At 36.3% G+C, this 17,417-nt stretch overlaps 1 protein-coding gene across 8 annotated transcripts; it reads left to right on the top strand.

The window, feature by feature from the left end:
• The first annotated feature begins 293 nt into the window (after positions 1-293).
• Positions 294-17,137, top strand: LOC111794413 (uncharacterized). 8 transcript variants are annotated; one of them, XR_015421445.1, is made up of 18 exons: positions 640-888; positions 1,326-1,843; positions 3,072-3,315; positions 4,867-5,141; positions 6,567-6,740; positions 7,318-8,100; positions 8,187-8,281; positions 9,142-9,204; positions 9,344-9,432; positions 9,541-9,603; positions 10,423-11,070; positions 11,163-11,237; positions 11,365-11,435; positions 11,560-11,617; positions 13,257-13,449; positions 13,761-15,184; positions 15,347-15,442; positions 16,518-17,137. XR_015421445.1 is itself a non-coding variant. In XM_023676417.2 (16 exons), exons 2-16 carry the CDS (start codon positions 1,425-1,427, stop codon positions 14,459-14,461), a joined length of 3,951 nt encoding a protein of 1,316 aa, XP_023532185.2. In that variant the 5' UTR covers positions 294-504; positions 1,326-1,424; the 3' UTR covers positions 14,462-17,137. The 8 variants fall into 8 exon arrangements, 3 of the variants coding, with proteins under 3 accessions (XP_023532185.2, XP_023532203.2, XP_023532175.2); XR_015421444.1 differs by having other exon boundaries at positions 15,526-17,137; XR_015421441.1 differs by having other exon boundaries at positions 15,347-17,137.
• Positions 17,138-17,417: the final 280 nt, after the last annotated feature.

Raw genomic sequence — 17,417 nt, 5'->3', positions numbered from 1 at the left:
TAAATAAATGGCCAAACTTAAATTATTTTGTAAATTAAAACACTTATTTAATGTTAAAAGTTAAATAAAAATGGATTATTCTAATAAATATTACAAAATTAATTAAAGGAAAAACTGTGATAAGAGCGATGACTAAGTCGTCATACAGTCAAAATAAAAGTTTTGACTAAGTCGTAAGGAAAACAAAACACATCAACGGGAAAGTGGATATATACACCATTCTCTTGCCGCCATTCTCCGATCCACACGCCGATCATCCTGCTGATTGCGGATCGTTTCCGATAATGATTTTCCACATCACTGTACTCTCAAGATCCTCCGGCTGGTTAGCTTTCCGGTAGGAAGACGGAGCGTTTTCTTCTGGTCATCGAATTAGTATTCCGTCCATTGATCGATCGGCGAGCGGTGGACGGAGGACGGCGACGGGAGAAACAGTGGCGGCGAAGTGGTTCGAGAGAGAGATTTGAGGAGGAAGAGGAGATTTCACGGAGTTTATGGTCTAAGGTGAGAGCGTTTGTTTCTTTTTGATGTTTTGAGGAAAAAAGTATGTATCTGTCAAAAGCTTGGCGCTAAATTGAAGGGACCCACGAAAGACCGAAGCCTGATTAAGGGCCCTGATTGTAGCGGCGGTGTACTATGCCGATTACTGCCTTGTCCGAGTAAATTTCAGCGGGACCTTCCTAATCTTTATGTTTCTTTTTTAATTTTCTCTCTCCTTTTCCCTCAATCGGTATCTCTACGGTGGCTGCTTTCTCCCTCATCGTAACCCTCTCTCTCTCTCTCTCTCTCTCTTATTTTGTTTTATTCTTTAAGGTGTTTGAACGGTGCTATTTGCCATCGCGAATTATCATTGTTACAGTTCGATGTGGGTTTGATCGGTCAATGCAGGTAAATGTTTGTCATCTGGAGTTCTGTGTTTTGGAATAATTGGAGTTTTTCCGGGGGATTAGGAGTTCGATTTGGGGTAATTCGCTACCAAACCCTAGAGGTTTTGCTTGAACTAGGGTTTAGAGTTTGCTTGGTTGTTTAGTTTTGGTTTTGTGAAGGTTTCTGATCTGACTCGTTCAAGACTTGCGATTTTGCTGAAATTGAGTTTTTGTTTGAATATTTGGTTGGGAAACTTTGATCGTTATCGAGGGGGTAGTATAAAGTTTCTGGAAATATGTGTTTCGTTTAGTTATTCTGATATTTTAGCTATATGAAAATTCTGGTTTGCTCCCTGCTTTGATTGTGAATGGAACAACATCCCGTTTACCTTTTAGCACTTCAAAGATGTTATTTGATAGTCAGGGGTTGGAACTGATTTGATGTGATGGTTACTGCAGATAATTCTAGCAGTTTGCTGCTCCAGAGCTGGGTTCTGGATTCCTGCATATTGTAGGGAAGCCGTTTTCGTTTGGGTTTTGCTCAACTAGCTTAAAGTGATGGCAGGAAATGTGAGGTTTGAGTCTTCCAACTCGGCTATTCAAGATGAGTTAGGATTTGGGGGGAGTTATAGCAATGGACAGAGGATGAGCCAGACAAGTAGCAGTTTAGATAGGTCTGGAAACTATCGGGATGGTGGAGAGAGCCGGATGTTTGGTCTGGGTTCTAGTTCATCTCGAGGCATTGCTTCCTCCACCGGGGATCTGCCTACATTATCTCAGTTTTTATTGTTGGATCCTATAAAATTGGGAGAGCACAAGTATCCTCGTCCAGAAGAGTTGAAAAAGGTTTTTGAGATGTCATTTGGGACGAACGTAGAAGACAGTTCATTTGGACCTGGTCGTTTGAAGCTTCCTCTGGCTGTGGAGGAGCTAAAGCGGTTCAGAGCTTGTGTCCTGGAAGCAACTAATAAGGCCAGGTACTTACTTTTCGCATTCACAAGACATGCGTATGTGTTTACCCTCTCCTTTTATGTGATTTTGCAATGCTGCAATCCTTGTGTTTGAAACAGTCATATCCTGATAGTTACAAATTCTATTAGTGCATTTTTCGTACTTAAATTAGGGTGGTCACCGAAGTAACTATTAGGCAAGTTGGCTCACAACAAACTGTTTGATACATAAATATTTATCCCTTTTCTTGGTTAGATTGTTGCTTATTTTCTTGAATAGAAATAGTAAACTTTATGTTAATAGGAGGTAAATAATTGCAGGAAAAATGGGAAAGGTCTTTCAAACAATGGGGGAGTTTATGATAAGGAACTTGAGTGATATAAATGATAAAAGAGCAATAATTAAATCACTTTTTTGGATAGGTAACCCAATGACTAAGAGTTGTTACAAAACTTGCAACTAAAAAATTATTCAAACTTTACAAGTATCATAATTTCTTTTATTAAAAATAATTATACTTCTAGTTTTGTCCTTCCTCAACTCTCAACTCCAACCGTGAGGCCATTTTCCCACAGGATCTTCCATTTCTTTTAATCTGGTGTGCAAAAAGTATAGTCCAAGAATCCTCTAATAGATGGTAGATAGCTGGCTCCAAAGAAGGAATAATCTAATAAAATGTTGTGGCTTAGTAGCATAAACTTGGCTTTGGGTTTCCTCAAATGTACCTCACATAATACATATAACGCGGCTCTAGGAATAAGTTAATTGTAGAAAACTTCCATTGAACTTTGTCATTAGTGTTCAATCTTCTAAAAAAAGATTCATGGGATATTAACTAGATTTTGTTCTTCCAAATGCCCTTAGTCAAATCCTTGTTGAGGATAAATACAAGAGTTGAGAACTGTTGAGAGAGAGATTTACTATACATTTCTCCCAAGTTCTTAAGAATCCTGATTCTATAATCAGCAAACTTAGAGGCATGAACTTTTTATGGTAAACTTTAACTTTTATTGAAGAAGAAACCCCTTCAAAAGAGGAAATGAGGTATACACCCACACAACCAAGTGGTTATAAGATATAGAGGCCCAATTGATGGCAATTTGCATGAGCACGAGATTGTAAGTACAAAAGAGGCTAGAAAGAGAGGAGACTAAGAAGCCATTTATTGTCACCAATAGATTCACAAACTCCACTTCTTCTTCCTCCTAAAAGTTTTCATCGGAATATTAATTCAGATGATCGTATATTTTTCAGGGGTAGAGCAAGAAGGATGGATGAATCTTTGCACAAATTGAACAAGTATTGTGAGTCCCAGGTTCAGAAGAAGCAAATTCGGAATGAGATCTTAACTAATGAAAGGCCTGCTGGGCCTGGCCTGTTGAAGAAGGGAAGTCAGGTTCACCGAAATTCTCCAGATGTTGTGAATCCGAGACTTGAAGACAGGGCAAAAAACAATGTTCTTAGCAAGCGTGTTCGGACTTCAGTTGCTGAATTAAGGGTCTGTTCAAATTTTATCAATCATTTACTCTTATTGTAGTTTTCAATATTTACGTCCCTTTGTTTATACTGTTATCTTTCCATAGAATGAAAGTTATTGATGTACATATCTATATTTGGTTTCTTTTTTATTTTTTTAAATTTTAATTATATATATTTGTTTGGGCTGTCCTTTTTTGGGCACGTATCTTTTAGGAAGAAAGTACTATTACTATTTACTCTTTACTTATTTGTTCAGCATGCATTTGATTAACTGAACTTATTTTGTTTTCCTATGGAAGTTTGCTGCATAGTTTAAATTCATTTGTTATTTCTTTTTGAGAAGAGGTTAGCTATATTGCGTTGCTAGTGACCAAATCAGTAATTAAATGAATTATGCTTTGATTACTAATTTTTGGTAATTGTGAGAAAGAGTGAAGCAATAGGTTCTTTAAGAGAGTTGTTTGCAATTTCAGGTGTTTTTGGAGTAGAATTCCTTGTGTTGCCCTTTTATTGTCTCTAGATATGAAGGACATTTTCTATTTGAAAAGAGTGGTACTTGAGGCTAAGCCATCTGATTTGGAGTCTTTGAAACAAATATGGATTGCGAGTTACTTGAGGTTTTCTATCATAAAGGGTCTTTTTGTAATTTGGAAATGAGCGTACGTGAAGACTTTTTTTGTGCAACTTTGGAGCTTGTTTGGAGTAGAACATGTTATTAGACTTCTTTTATGACCATGACCTTCAACCATGAAGCATGAAAGAATCCTTAATTGTCAATTTAAATAATAAAGGGTTGGGCTTAGAGGGGATGAGTTTAAGCCGTGATTGCCAGTTGCCACCCACCTAAGCTTTAACATCCTACTAGTTTCCTTGGCAACCAAATGTAATAGGATTAAACAATTGTTTTATGAGAAAAGTTGAGACAGGTACAAGCCAGCCTAGATACTCACAAATGTAAAGAAAAGTACGAACTCCTACAACTTTCCCATTTTTCTTTATCTTTGCAAATTGAAGTTAATTATTTGATGGATCTCTAATTTTCTTTTATAGGCTTTCTAGTATGGTTGGATATCTAGTCACCTGATATGTATAGTTACTTTTTGGTAGAAATAAGCATGTAGATTTATCCACCAATTTAAGGATCACTTGATATAACTTATAAGTGAAAAGTAAAGTTTTTTTTCTTTAATCAGAAAGGGATAAGGAAGAGAAAGGTTGAAAATGTAGTGTTGGAAACAGGAAACAGTAGCAATTCTGAGAAGTTATTAAATTTGATGATTAATTGGATATAACGTCCATGCTGCAAAGTTCTGAAGGAGACCTTTCAGCTAGCGATTCATCTTCATGAGTGGTCATCTAATGATAGATCTTTGTTAACTGCCTTCTTAAGGTTTTCAGGAGGTCCTTTTACTATCTATTGAGATTTCTTACTGCTGTCCAGAATTTTCTTGAGCACCATTCTTCAATTTCTACACACTTCATACCTATTTTTCTTTCACTGCATGAAAGTTAGATATTTCTTAGACTTAAACTGCTCGAGTAATTTTATATTTGTTTGAATTTTTGATAGGCTGAAGGCCGAACTAACAATGTTATGAGGCAGCCTCCACCCTTGGGGAGAGATAGAGATTTGCTTAGGGATGGTGGTGAAGTTTCTGATCTAGTTGAAGAAAAAATTCGCAAACTTCCAACTGGTGAATCATGGGATAGAAGAATGAAAAGGAAGCGCTCCGTGGGTACTGTGTTAAACAGACCGTTGGATGGTGAAGGAGAGCTAAAACGTGTCATGCTTCATAAGCTTAATAATGAGCCAGGAGGGCAATCATCCGAGTCCCAGAGTGTCAGGTGATTTATTTCATCATTATTATGCATTTCTTTACTTTACTTTTTTGTTATATGAATGAGTCTTGTGCTATTCAAAGATGAGAAATCTAGCTAGTATATTGTTAGTGATGCTCTATAACTAGCAATGTTGTATGCCAATCTTGACATTTATACCTTTTTTTTTTCAAACACCAATTGCTTTATCACTGGAATTAGCCTTTTAAGATTGTTAGGGAGATGAATCTAAAAGGTGACTTTTTTAAATACCTTGCATGAACCTCCCCACACAGCAACATATTGTTAGTAATGTTCTATAACTGACATGGTTGTATGCTAATCTTGACTTTTTTTTTTTTTTGTTTTTTTTTTGTTTTTTTGTTTGTTATCTTTATTTCCAAAATGCAATTGCTTTATTATTTTGTTCTCAGATTAGTTTTCCTCAAAAAATATTTCTGGGTTGTGAAAATGTACAATTTTCAGTCTCTACTTGGAGTTCTTTACATATTATTTTTGTAATACACAACACTTTCTTTTCTTATTAATTTGGATTGGATACCCTTTCTTTATTATCCTTCAAATTATGCTTAGGACCCATCATCCGAGATGCCAGGCTGTGTCCCTTTTTTTGTCGAATATATGATGTGCATTGTTTCCCATAATAAATATTTACCAGTGGAATTGTCCTTTTGAGATTGTTTGGGAGATGAGTCTAAAATTGAATTTTTTAAAAATAAGTCTCAACCTTTTGTGAACCTCCCAATAAAAACTCCATTAAAAAGATGTCGGTATGTGGCTGAATCCTAACTTGTTATATTGCTGATTTTTTTTTTTTTTTTTCAATCCATTGGCCTCACGTAGTCTTTAGTTGGTTCTCAATGAAAATTATTGTCATAAAAATTCTTTTTCAATCTGAATGGGTCACTCATGCTTTAGTGACTTATTTTTTAGAACCATGTATCATGATAAGCATATATTCTCAGCCTTTGCTAAAATTCTTGAGCAGAATTGAGTGGATAGCTTATCGTCCATCCCCTTTTTGTCGTGTTTGATATTAATGAAATTGCTCTAACACCCCTTCCCTCACCAGATTTTATTTTTTTGAACTAGAGTAGTTAATTATGTGGCATGCACTATGAAATAGTTGAAGTAGGTTTGAAGAATTTTAATTTTGTTTTACTGTGCAGTCATATTCACGTAACATACACACATTTGTTTATGTAATCCGTATATTTTAAATTCTGTTTTCATGTCTATAAAAGCGTAACATATTTCTAATTTCGTGGATATTCTATTTATTGCTTTTTTTTTTTCCTTTTCTTTAACTGACATATTCAATTTACGGGAAACTGGAGAGGATACTTATTGGAGATGAGTTATTTCATGTGTCATTAGCTGTTTATGAATGCTATAAGATGAATGAATGTTGAAATATGATGTTCATTGCAGATCAGGTTCTTCTAGTGGTATAAGTGGCATGAGCAAGGGTGATGGAAGTTCTTTGCCTACTGGTTCAAGTGTGCGTATTATTCCCAAGGTTGAGCCTGAAAAAAAGCCTACTCTTTATAGGGATCCAACTGGTGGACAAGCAAAGGACCGATTACAAGTTAAAGGAAATAATAAGTATGTCATTCTTTTAATCTACTACACTAGTATGTCTGCTACTTTCATTTTATGAATAGAAGCAGTATTATATAAAAAAACACACACAAGTTAATCTCATGACCAACTCTTCACTTTATTGCTTGTCGACAATTTCAAACAAAAAGGGATGGTGTTATGGACATAGGGTATTAAAAGCCTTCTTTGGGAAGTTTGACCTGGATAGAAAAGACAAAATTTCATACAATTTTTTTGGCTAGTGAGGTTTATGAGGTGTGGGTGACTGCTTACTACAGTACTTCCTTTTGGTGCTCTCTCTGTAACTTTCACGACTATTAGAAAGGTTCTGTTTCTGAACATAATCTCTCAAATGATATGCTCTTGTTTCTCCACACACGATTCCCCAGCGAAATTAATGTATTGAACCATTTCTTGGGATGATGTAGATGTACTGGTTTGTGTTAAGTATTTGTGGTTTGCTGCAATTGAACTTTGGACTTTTTTTCTACTGCCATATTTTGAGTAGTTTATGTTTACTAGCATATATAGTTAGTAAGGTTTTAGACGATATTTTGAATTAATGTGAAATTATCACCAGATTAAATGTTCGTGAAGATAATCATGTAGCTGGCCCTTATTTGCTGGCAAAAGGAAAGGGTTCAAGGGCACCCAGGTCTGGCTCTACTACAGCTGGAAGTTCGTCTCCTAATATTTCGCGCATGTCTGGAGCACTTGATGGCTGGGAACAACCTCCAATCTCAAATAAATTTCAATCAGTAAATGGGGCTAATAATCGCAAGCGTCCCATGCCCAGTGGATCATCTTCTCCTCCCATGGCTCAATGGGTTGTCCAAAGGCCACAGAAAATGTCCCGTACTAGAAGATCTAATCTATTATCACCTGTTTCAAATCATGATGATGTGCAGGGGTCTGAAGGTTCTCCTTCAGATTTTGGTGGTAGAATGGCTTCACCTGTGACAAGTGGCTCATTTCTTGCAAGGAACTTGTCTATTGGTAGTCAACAGGTCAGAGTGAAACAGGAAGTTGTGTCATCTCCTGCCAGGTTATCTGAGAGTGAAGAATCTGGTGCTGGTGAAAATCACGACGGTCAGTTGAAAGAGAAAGGATCAGTGAGTGGGGAACTAGATGAAAGAATGTTGGTTTCTGCTGCTCAGAATAATGCTCCTAACATATTTCATTCAATGAAGAACAAGGTACATGGCAAAGAAGAAATTCGGGACAGTGCTAGAAGACAAGGAAGAAGCGGTAGAGGTTCATCATTTTCAAGGGTTTCAGTTTCACCATCGAGGGAGAAACTGGAGACTCCAACTTTGACTAAGCCACTTAAAGGTGCAAGGCCTGGTTCTGAGAAAAACGGAAGGTGATAGATCTGTCAACATTTATTTTCTCACTTTCATTATTTTTTGTCGATAATCTTTATCTTATTGATATATATAATACATTCAGCAAGTCAGGGCGTCCCCCACTTAAAAAGTTATCTGATCGTAAGGCCTTCACTCGAGTTTCACAAACATCAGCTGGTGGTTCCCCTGATTGTACAGGTATGTTATTTTCGATTCATATGGCGTTTAATGAGGCGTTTCTCATAGAAACATGATACTCGCTATGTTTAGTAATAGTTCTTACATTAAAGTTCTTACCATACAACTTTAAAGCCAGTGAGTGATTGAAAGTTTCGACTTTTAGTGTTTAATGTGTCATGTCGTACTCCAATTCACCTGTTTTCAGCTATCATATTAATAGTTAGAAACTTTTTACATGACACAACATTCTTTTTGCAAGAAAAAAGAAACATATTTTTGAGCAGGGAGAAAGCATAATGGTGGTCGTAGGACTAGAAGTTCTAAATAATAGCTGTATGAAAACATTCTTCCATAGTAACAATTTAGTTACTTCTACAAAATAGTTTTTGTTTAGGTTTGGATGTCTGCTTAAGTATGGAGTGGACTTTTGTTTCCCTTTGAAAAGAATGTGTTGAGTTGAAATAATAATTACTATAATGATATCATTCTACTAATCTTTCTTGAAAGTACAATTTTAGTTTAACCTACTTGTGCAATGTGACGATGGGGAGCATGAGCCTATATAAGAACTTTCTTCCAGTGCATCATTTGTTGAATGCTATTGCTACAATATGTTTTTGTTTGAGGTTTACATGTATGCTTTTATAATGATATCATTATACTCCTTTTTTATTAAAGGGAAGATATAGATTAACCCATATGTGGAATGACGATGTAAAACATGATGTGCTTTAGAAGTGAGAATTGAAAATTCTTGAAAGGAAATTATTTCTTGTTGAGTTTCTGGGCTCCGTTGAGATGAAAAATGGATGTATATCTGAATTTGTCCACTTTCTAAATGATACTTGTGCATTAGTATTCTTATGCTTGGTTTATAGGTGAATCAGACGATGACCGTGAAGAACTCTTAGAAGCTGCAAATTATGCTTGTAATCCGAGCTGTACGTGTCCCTCTTCAAATTTTGAATTTCTTGGAAAGAATGTTTAGTGTGTGTGTGTATGCATGTATGCATGTACAGTTGCTTAGTTCTTGAACCTGAATCATGGTCATATTATTCCTATATATTTTCGCTATCACAGATGTTTGCTGTTCTAGTTCATTCTGGTGGAAAATGGAATTTTTATTTGCTCCCGTCAGCCAAGAGGATGAATCCTTTTTGAAGCAGCAGGTAAGAACTATAATATTCTATTATACTGCTAAAAGATATTTCTAGACATCAATAGTTCTCAGTGGCTCTAAAAGCTATTCTTAAATTATCATTTATCTTGTTCTGCAGATATCTCTAGACAAGAATGATGAGAGTTTTTCTGAAATATTGGACCATGAGAACACTATTCCGGTATGTGTCTGGATTTTTATTTTTCTAGTAGCATATATATATATATATATATATGATTCAACACTGAAGGTTTTTTCAAATTGTCAGAAAATTTAGATGAAGATATAGGGTTTATAAAGAAAATTGAGAAATTTGAACATTGGGAAATATAGTAGGACATGCAAATAACTTTAGTTCTTTGATGCATTCACATTTTTTTTAAAAATAATAAGAAACCGAACTTTCATTGGGAAATATGAAAGAATAATTAAGGGCATACAAAAAAAAAAAAAAAAAAAAAAAAAAAAAAAAAAAAAAAAAAAAAAACAGGCTGCACAAAAGGAGTCTGTGCATCCACGAATTTCTGAAGGATTGCCTATTATGACTGGATGGTATCTGCTTAGGGCCTGTAAGTTAGCTCTTGGCAGCTTCAGAGAAAAAACTTCTTTCTTGTTAAGTTAGCTTCGTCTGGGTTCCTTTTAGGGTGTCTTTTGTAGGTTTTTCTTTTATTGTTGGCCTGAGTTTATGTGCCCTGTTTGGCCCTTCTGTATTCGTTCTTTCTTTCTTTCTCTTCCTTGAAAGGAAAAAAATCATGGATATTAAATTGCAGCGTTTTATAGATAGATGTATTGAGTCTTCAAACTCTCTGAGGTGCAGGTGTTTGTTTAAGCAAACCTAGCCTATCAAAGTAGTTCTTTTCTAGAATTATTGTGTATATTTCAGTACTTTTTGGGGAAAATATTCTAAATGTGAAGTGAAATAGGAATGAAAAAAAGAATCCATCTATATTATTGTTTTCTTTTCTTCACACGTAATAATGATGAAGGGGTATTTTCTCAGGGTACTTTTGTGGCAGAGGAGGATTCGTCACCTCAAGCATTTGATTCTGGACGAAAAAGCCAGTTTTCACATGAATCACAAAATATGCTTAAAAATGTTGATCAGGTTGATGAAGCTGAGGACTTCGTTACTTTAAGTGGAAAATTAGAATCAGAAAAGAGGAAAATCGTTACTCCACTGTACCAAAGAGTGTTATCAGCTTTAATAGTTGAAGATGAAACGGAGGAGTACCAAGAAAGTAGAGGGACAAATATGTTTTCACATTACGGGGAAGATGGCTTTCCTGGGGTTATGCATCCTTCCGTCAATGTTGAGACTGGGAACTCCATTGGAATTGCATTTGAATCTGAGTCGGATCCTAAAACTCTGCAAATTGCTGGTCGTAGATTTACTTGCAATGGGGGCACTACCTTCACAAGGCGTGACAGCCAGTCCTTCAATGATGACATGCATCATGCTGATCATGGATATCAACCATTAAACAACGGATACTTCCCTGAGCTTCATGAAAATGGTCTTGATGGATCACCAGGCATGCATTTGAAAGAGCCTAATGTTTCTGTCTTTAATTGCCCGTATGGGCAGATGTCTGTGGAGGATAAACTCATGCTGGAGCTCCAGAGTATTGGACTATTCCCAGAGACTGTGGTATATATTTCAGGATTTAGTTTGTACATTCTATATATACTTTTCTGTGTAGTTGCCTTATTTCTTCTACTCTTCAATGGTATCTTTCTTAGCCTGACCTAGCAGATGGGGAAGAGGATACTATGAATCACGAAATTCTTGAATTAGAGAAGAAACTTAACCAACAGGTTGAATGCTCTCTGCATACTCTTTTATGTTTTTCAATTTAGGTTTTCATAAGATTTGGCTGTGCAATCTCCTTTGACATTTCTAAGCTTTATATTTGTTGCTGATGTTTGAACTTATGCTGCATAGGTTGTTAAGACAAAAGTTCATGGAAACAAAATAATCAAAGCAATTGAGGAGGGCAGGAAAACAGAAGAACGGTGGGTTTTCAGTTACTTAGACCCTTGCCTCAATCTTTAACTTGCCTTCAATCTTTGACCCATACATCATAGCAACATGATTATTTACTGTGGGATGTTTTTTTTTTTTTAAATCACCTTGTAGGTCTCGCGAACAGTTTGCAATGGATCGGCTTGTTCAGTTGGCTTGTCTAAAGCAGTTGGTATGTGAAAATATAAAATATTTATATTTTATAAAATATTTTTTTTTATAAGACTTTTTTGTTATGATTTCTAAATATAAATCCCAGATTCCCATGCCTGTTATGTGCCAATTGATTTTTATCTGGTAGATATTTGTAGTCGTTTAATATTTTGGTAAGCAACACCCTTCATCATTTTTTTAGCATGTTTCTTTTGGTGAGAACTGAGTTCCAGGAGTACAGCGTCTTTTGGTAGTTTTTTTTTTTTTGGGGGGGGGGGGGGGGGGGGGGGGGGGTGGAAGGAAGTAAATGGTTTATTTTTCTTTGCACTTTCTGTAATCTTTGTTGGCTTGGAACTTTTTTATTTATTAATGTATTGTTTGCTGAATAAATTCACAAAGTAGCTGTAAGTGAAGATGCCCAAACTATCCACCGTCCAAAGCCCATTTGTCTTGAGAGATGTTGAAAGAAAATGAGGACAGAAAAGAGTTGAGATTATCCATTCTTGTTCATCGTTCAGCTAATTCCTTAGAAGGCCCATGTCATCTGGAAGGGAATAAAAACTTAATTATCTTACAATGACGAGAGATTTACATTTATCTGAATCATTGGAAAGAACAAAAAGGTGAGCCTCACCTAAGCAAAGATGATTCAGAAGCTGGAGGATTAGTGGCAATCAACCAGAAAATTTTGCTCTCTTTGAGAAGACCTCTAACCTCTTTTAAGCTTGTAAATGGCAGAATGAGTCCTTTATATGAGTGAAGAGAACAGTTTCCAGCCAAATGAGTGTTAAGAAATTTTAGCAACAATATCCTTCCTGCAAAGACCATCCTTTTCTGCATGAAATCTTTAGGGGCATCTAGCTAGGAGGCAGAGATTCTTTGCTTGAGATTGCTAATTCTTTGACCTCCCAATCAAGGGAAAATTGGATTTTAGACCAACGAATGGCACCCACTTTTAAATTCACAGAATGCAATATATCAAGCCTTGTCTTCTGATACTTTAAGAGGTCTACCTAAATGAAGATTCAAGATATGGCTAGGAAGACTCTCCACGTACTACAAAGTATAGTGCTCATCAGCGCTCTCTTTCTTTCTGTTAGTCTGGGTGTTGGGCTTTCGGAGCTGAAGGAAACTCTAACTTATATACTGGGTGGTTGTTAAAAAATTTCCTTTTTGAGTTTGTCATATTTAGAAAGACCACTTTCATAGTGGGGTAATGCAACAATGTTCCTGACTGATGGCTGACAGCAATTTTGCATCTTACAGGGAAATTATACTTCATTGTTACTGCCCTTTTTCTGTAATCACTACTAGGAAAGATGTGCAAGCTGTTCCCCTTAATCTTCGCTTAACGAGAGGATCACCAATCCTTTCCTAAGATTTCCAGTTACTAAAACTTAGTTTATCATCTTGTATACTTGGCACGGATTTACTTCTGCAAATTAATTTGCCTTGAAAATGAATTATGGAATGTGATACTTTGAATCAAAACAGAAGATTTTAAAAAAATAAATACATAAATAATTTCTTTTATTTTATTTTTATCTGATTGAGTACTCTCTTGGAAGTATTAAAGTCATGTGGCAGTTTATTGTAAATTTTAAATAGCTCACATTCACTTATTATCTCACTATTTTACCATATGATTGATATGATAGGCCACTCGAGGCAGTAGTGCTGCAAAGTTGGGAATCTCCAAGGTATCAAAACAAGTTGCTTCAGCTTTCATGAAAAGAACTCTTGCTAGGTGTAGAAGATTTGAAGATACACAAAAGAGTTGCTTCAGTGAGCCTGCACTTCGAGACATTTTAACTCGACCTTCTAACCGAATTGATGCAGATGTTATGAATGGTAATGATTCAATTGTTTCCAGTTAGTTGACTCATAAAACAAAAGCATAATATGTCATGTTTGCTATTTTGTTTGGTGTATTCTTGAACTTAGATATACTATTCTTTTCCTTAAAAAAAAAAAAAGAGAACAGAAGAGACAAACCGAATGGTTATATTAAGGTGCTTGAGCTACAAGTAGGATTCATGAATTTGTTCTGGAGCCATTTAATGATTTTTCGTTGCTTCATGCAGACCTCTGCTGTAATGTCAAAAAAGTTAATCTTTTCATCTTGTATCCTTGGTTTTTAAGATATTATCTTACCATTGCAGGTTCCTTCCCTGGTGAAGCTTATCACAGTGGTCTGCAGAATCATAAAAGTGGAAGGGGATTACTTCATTCTTCCGACCAGGATTTCACCCGAACTGGGCCTATAGTGAATAGAGGGAAAAAGAAAGAAGTGCTACTTGATGATGTAGGAAGTGCTTGCATGAGGGTTGTATCAACCGTGGGTAACAATTCATTAGCTGGAGCTAAGGGGAAGAGAAGCGAGAGAGAGAGGGACAAAGATATGTCAGCTAGATTATGTGTTAACAAAGCTGGGCGTTCATCTGCTGGGGATTTTAGGACTGAGCGTAAAACAAAAACAAAGCCCAAGCCGAAGGCGGCTCAGCTATCTCCTGCTGGAAATAGATTTGTAGGCAAGTTGACGGACGGAACCTACTCTGACAACCCTGCAACTAGGATTTCCAATGAAGTTGCAAATGATAGCACAAAGAAGGAATTTACTGTGGTATTGCCCCTTAATAATGCTACTCAGGATTCATCAAAGGAAATTAGTGAATGTACAGATTTCACAAATCTTCAGCTACATGATTTAGAATCAATAGAATTAGGTGTGGGCAATGAACTTGGTGGGCCTCAGGATCTCGATTCTTGGTTGAACATTGACGAGGATGGATTACAAGATCATGATGCAGTGGGCCTTGAAATACCCATGGACGACCTCGCTGACTTGAATATGCTTTTATAGTGCTTGTATAGTGTACCTTTTTTCCCCCATTTACTGGGGTTTTAGAATTCTATACTTTAGTCGGGGGGAAGTTCCATGTATAAGTTAAGCCTCTGACAGATTGGCTCTTGGTTTCATTGTCATCCAATTCTTTCACTTCTAGAGGGAGGGAGGGAGTGGGGGGTGGAGGGTGGAGGAGGTCATAATTGTTGATGTAACCAGATAACTTATTTCATATGCAATCAAAACAATTTTCTCGGAGGACTCTTGTCTATGATGTTCTTTTCTGCTCGTTTCTTTTACATCTCCTTATCATTTATTGTTCTCAGAAACTAATCTTTGGTTTCTCCTGCTGCATGTCTATGCAGAATGAGGTCAGCGATGGCGTTTCAGCACTTACCCTGTTACTTATTATATATTAGCTAGTGATTGCTCTAACTTCGTTGGATTGTTAGCTCTGCATCACGTGTGATTCTTACATCCTCACTCTAAATATAATTTCCATTGCTACAATAGTGGGTTTCAGTCTAGCTATGTTATGTTGCCATTGAATTCAGGGAGCTCTTGGTAGTCAGAAAAATGATGACTACTGCATTACTGTCCTAATGTTGATTTTCTTTTGATATTTGAGTTAAATTGAAGGATCTTCAGGATGTCGTCTATTTTGATTGCCAGTTGATAGGAGAAGATGCTTGGCGTTTTGCTCAACAGCTTGTCATAGTGCAAAGCCTCTTCATACTTGTGGTAACATGTGAATTGTTTTGTTGTTGCAATGCACTGTGTAGACGTAGATGTACGAAATGGTTCTTTTTACACTTAATTCGTATCATTATTTACTTTTGTCTGCCTTTTCCTCTATACCGAGTCCTGATTTTCTTTTAATATCCTTATTGTTTCTGAGGCAAGCATTCTCTCTTGCATGGATTGATGGAAAAAGCTCAAAACATCATCTCAGTCATAGCTGGAAGGACAAATGTTCAAGATCATATGGTCCTACTCACTGTAATGATTTTCTAACCTGGTACCGTTGTTCGTATGGCTTCATTTCATTTCTTCATTTTCTCATAAAAATGCTTCACCCCTAGGTCGACGATAAAATCGTTTGTTGGTTGCATCTGTCTTAGCTTCATTGTAAAGTCTTTTTTCTTTTAAAGATCCAGTTTTTAGTTGTCTTGTGGAGTACATGAGACTCGAGAAGTATGATCCCTGATGAGTAGTTTCACAACGTTCTGATTTCTTCATCCTTGATTGACTTTTAAGGTTAAGATATAGGGGTTTCTTCTTTCTTTGGTGCATTACGGCTAGGGCATGCAAGTCATTCTTAATAACAACTACATTCTGAATGAAAAGATGAACATAATAGTCTTTTGCATGATTTTGTCTTTCTCTTCCGTTCTTCTAAATTCATGATGTGCCTTCAAATTTTGTGGTGCTGCTAGATCCATTTTGTTCTCTCATGATGATTTTTGTTTGGTGTTAGTCTGATGCTTGTTTTTTGAAGAACTGGTTCATAGACATGTCTATTTCATCGAGCCTTTTTTAGTGCCCAAATTGTGGAGGGTATAGTTCTCGTTGATGGGTCGTTTCTTTGGCTAGATCCATTTCGTTAACTGATATGTATAGATTGTTGAATAATTTGGAAACATGGGGTTACATTTGGACTGGTGCACCCTATTTGTTGTTTTCCTTTATTGCCTTGTTTTGTTCATCTGTTCTCTAGTTTAGGTGACTTTGTTTATATTTCATTTTCTGCTTTCTTTCCTATCTGGTAAATTGAATGGTGAACAGAACAACCTTATTTCAATTATCATTTAGCCTTATAATTCTTTGTTACAGTTACACGATCTTTAAATTTTCCCGACGACTTTCGGTTACATATTGCTTTGATTTGGTATGAACTTTTATTTATGATAGGTTCATTTAACTTCTGACCAATAATTTGATTTGTGATATTCGATTCGAAATGAGGCATTTATGTATCGAACAAATCATATTCTTGCTGGTTGCTGCATTTCTAACCTGCCATATCTGTGCTACTAGCTATACAGGCATTCATTATCTCAATTTTTGACCGCAGGGTAAAGGATAGTTTCTGTGAGATCCTACGTCGGTTGGGGAGGAGAACGAAACATTCTTTATAAGGGTGTGGAAACCTCTCCCTAGCAAATACGTTTTAAAAACCTTGAGGGGAAGTTCGAAAAGGAAAGCCCAAAAAGGACAATATCTGCTAGCGGTGAGTTTAAGCCGTTACATTTCGTTCTTTGAAGGACAAAGCCTCATAGGGACGGAGTGGTCAAAGCTTTACAAGGTCAAGGTCAGCAAGACGGAGATTCAGATCCCAGAAATCATTGCCAGAGCGACTGGCGAGCGAGTGGTCCGTGGCCAATAGTGCTCTAGTTGATGGCATTCCTCTCCGCGGCTATTGTGGGAGAAACACTTGCTGATATGCAAATGGCCGAACAAAGAAACAATGAAGCTTCAGAAAACTATAAGCTTGATGATGCTGTGAATAGGGTTGAAATTGACTTGTAATGAAGCAAACAACAGAAGCAGCTGCAGCAGGAAATATTTGTTATTGGTGAGAGATGCCTTCCTATAATGGTTTTATTTCACTAAGGTAAATGGTTACGAGTCGAACTTCGAACCTCAAAAACTTGTAATAGCTATCTTATTTATTAAGCTAAGCTATGTTTAGAACGTTGATATTTTAGCTTATGGAACTTCATATAGCATCACAATTCAAATATTTGTTAGAATTCTAAAGCGAAGTTGTAACAATCCAAGTTCATTACTGGCAGATATTGTCTTATGCTTTTCCTTCCCTTAAAGTTTTTAGACGCGTCCACTAAAAAGAAGTTTTCACATCCCTTTAACGAATTAATTTAAGATTACTTTTTTGAGTTCAACACGTGAAGTAATTATTAAAGTGGACCTTAATATTTTATTGTCGATTTAAGATTATTTTTTTGAGATCAAC

This window comes from Cucurbita pepo, chromosome 1, assembly GCF_057944985.1.
Source record: "Cucurbita pepo subsp. pepo isolate OVF chromosome 1, ASM5794498v1, whole genome shotgun sequence".
In the NCBI taxonomy this organism is placed as follows: Eukaryota; Viridiplantae; Streptophyta; class Magnoliopsida; order Cucurbitales; family Cucurbitaceae; genus Cucurbita; species Cucurbita pepo.
Note: the sequence above shows the minus strand (reverse complement) of the source record. Positions and strands in the feature narration are given on the sequence as shown.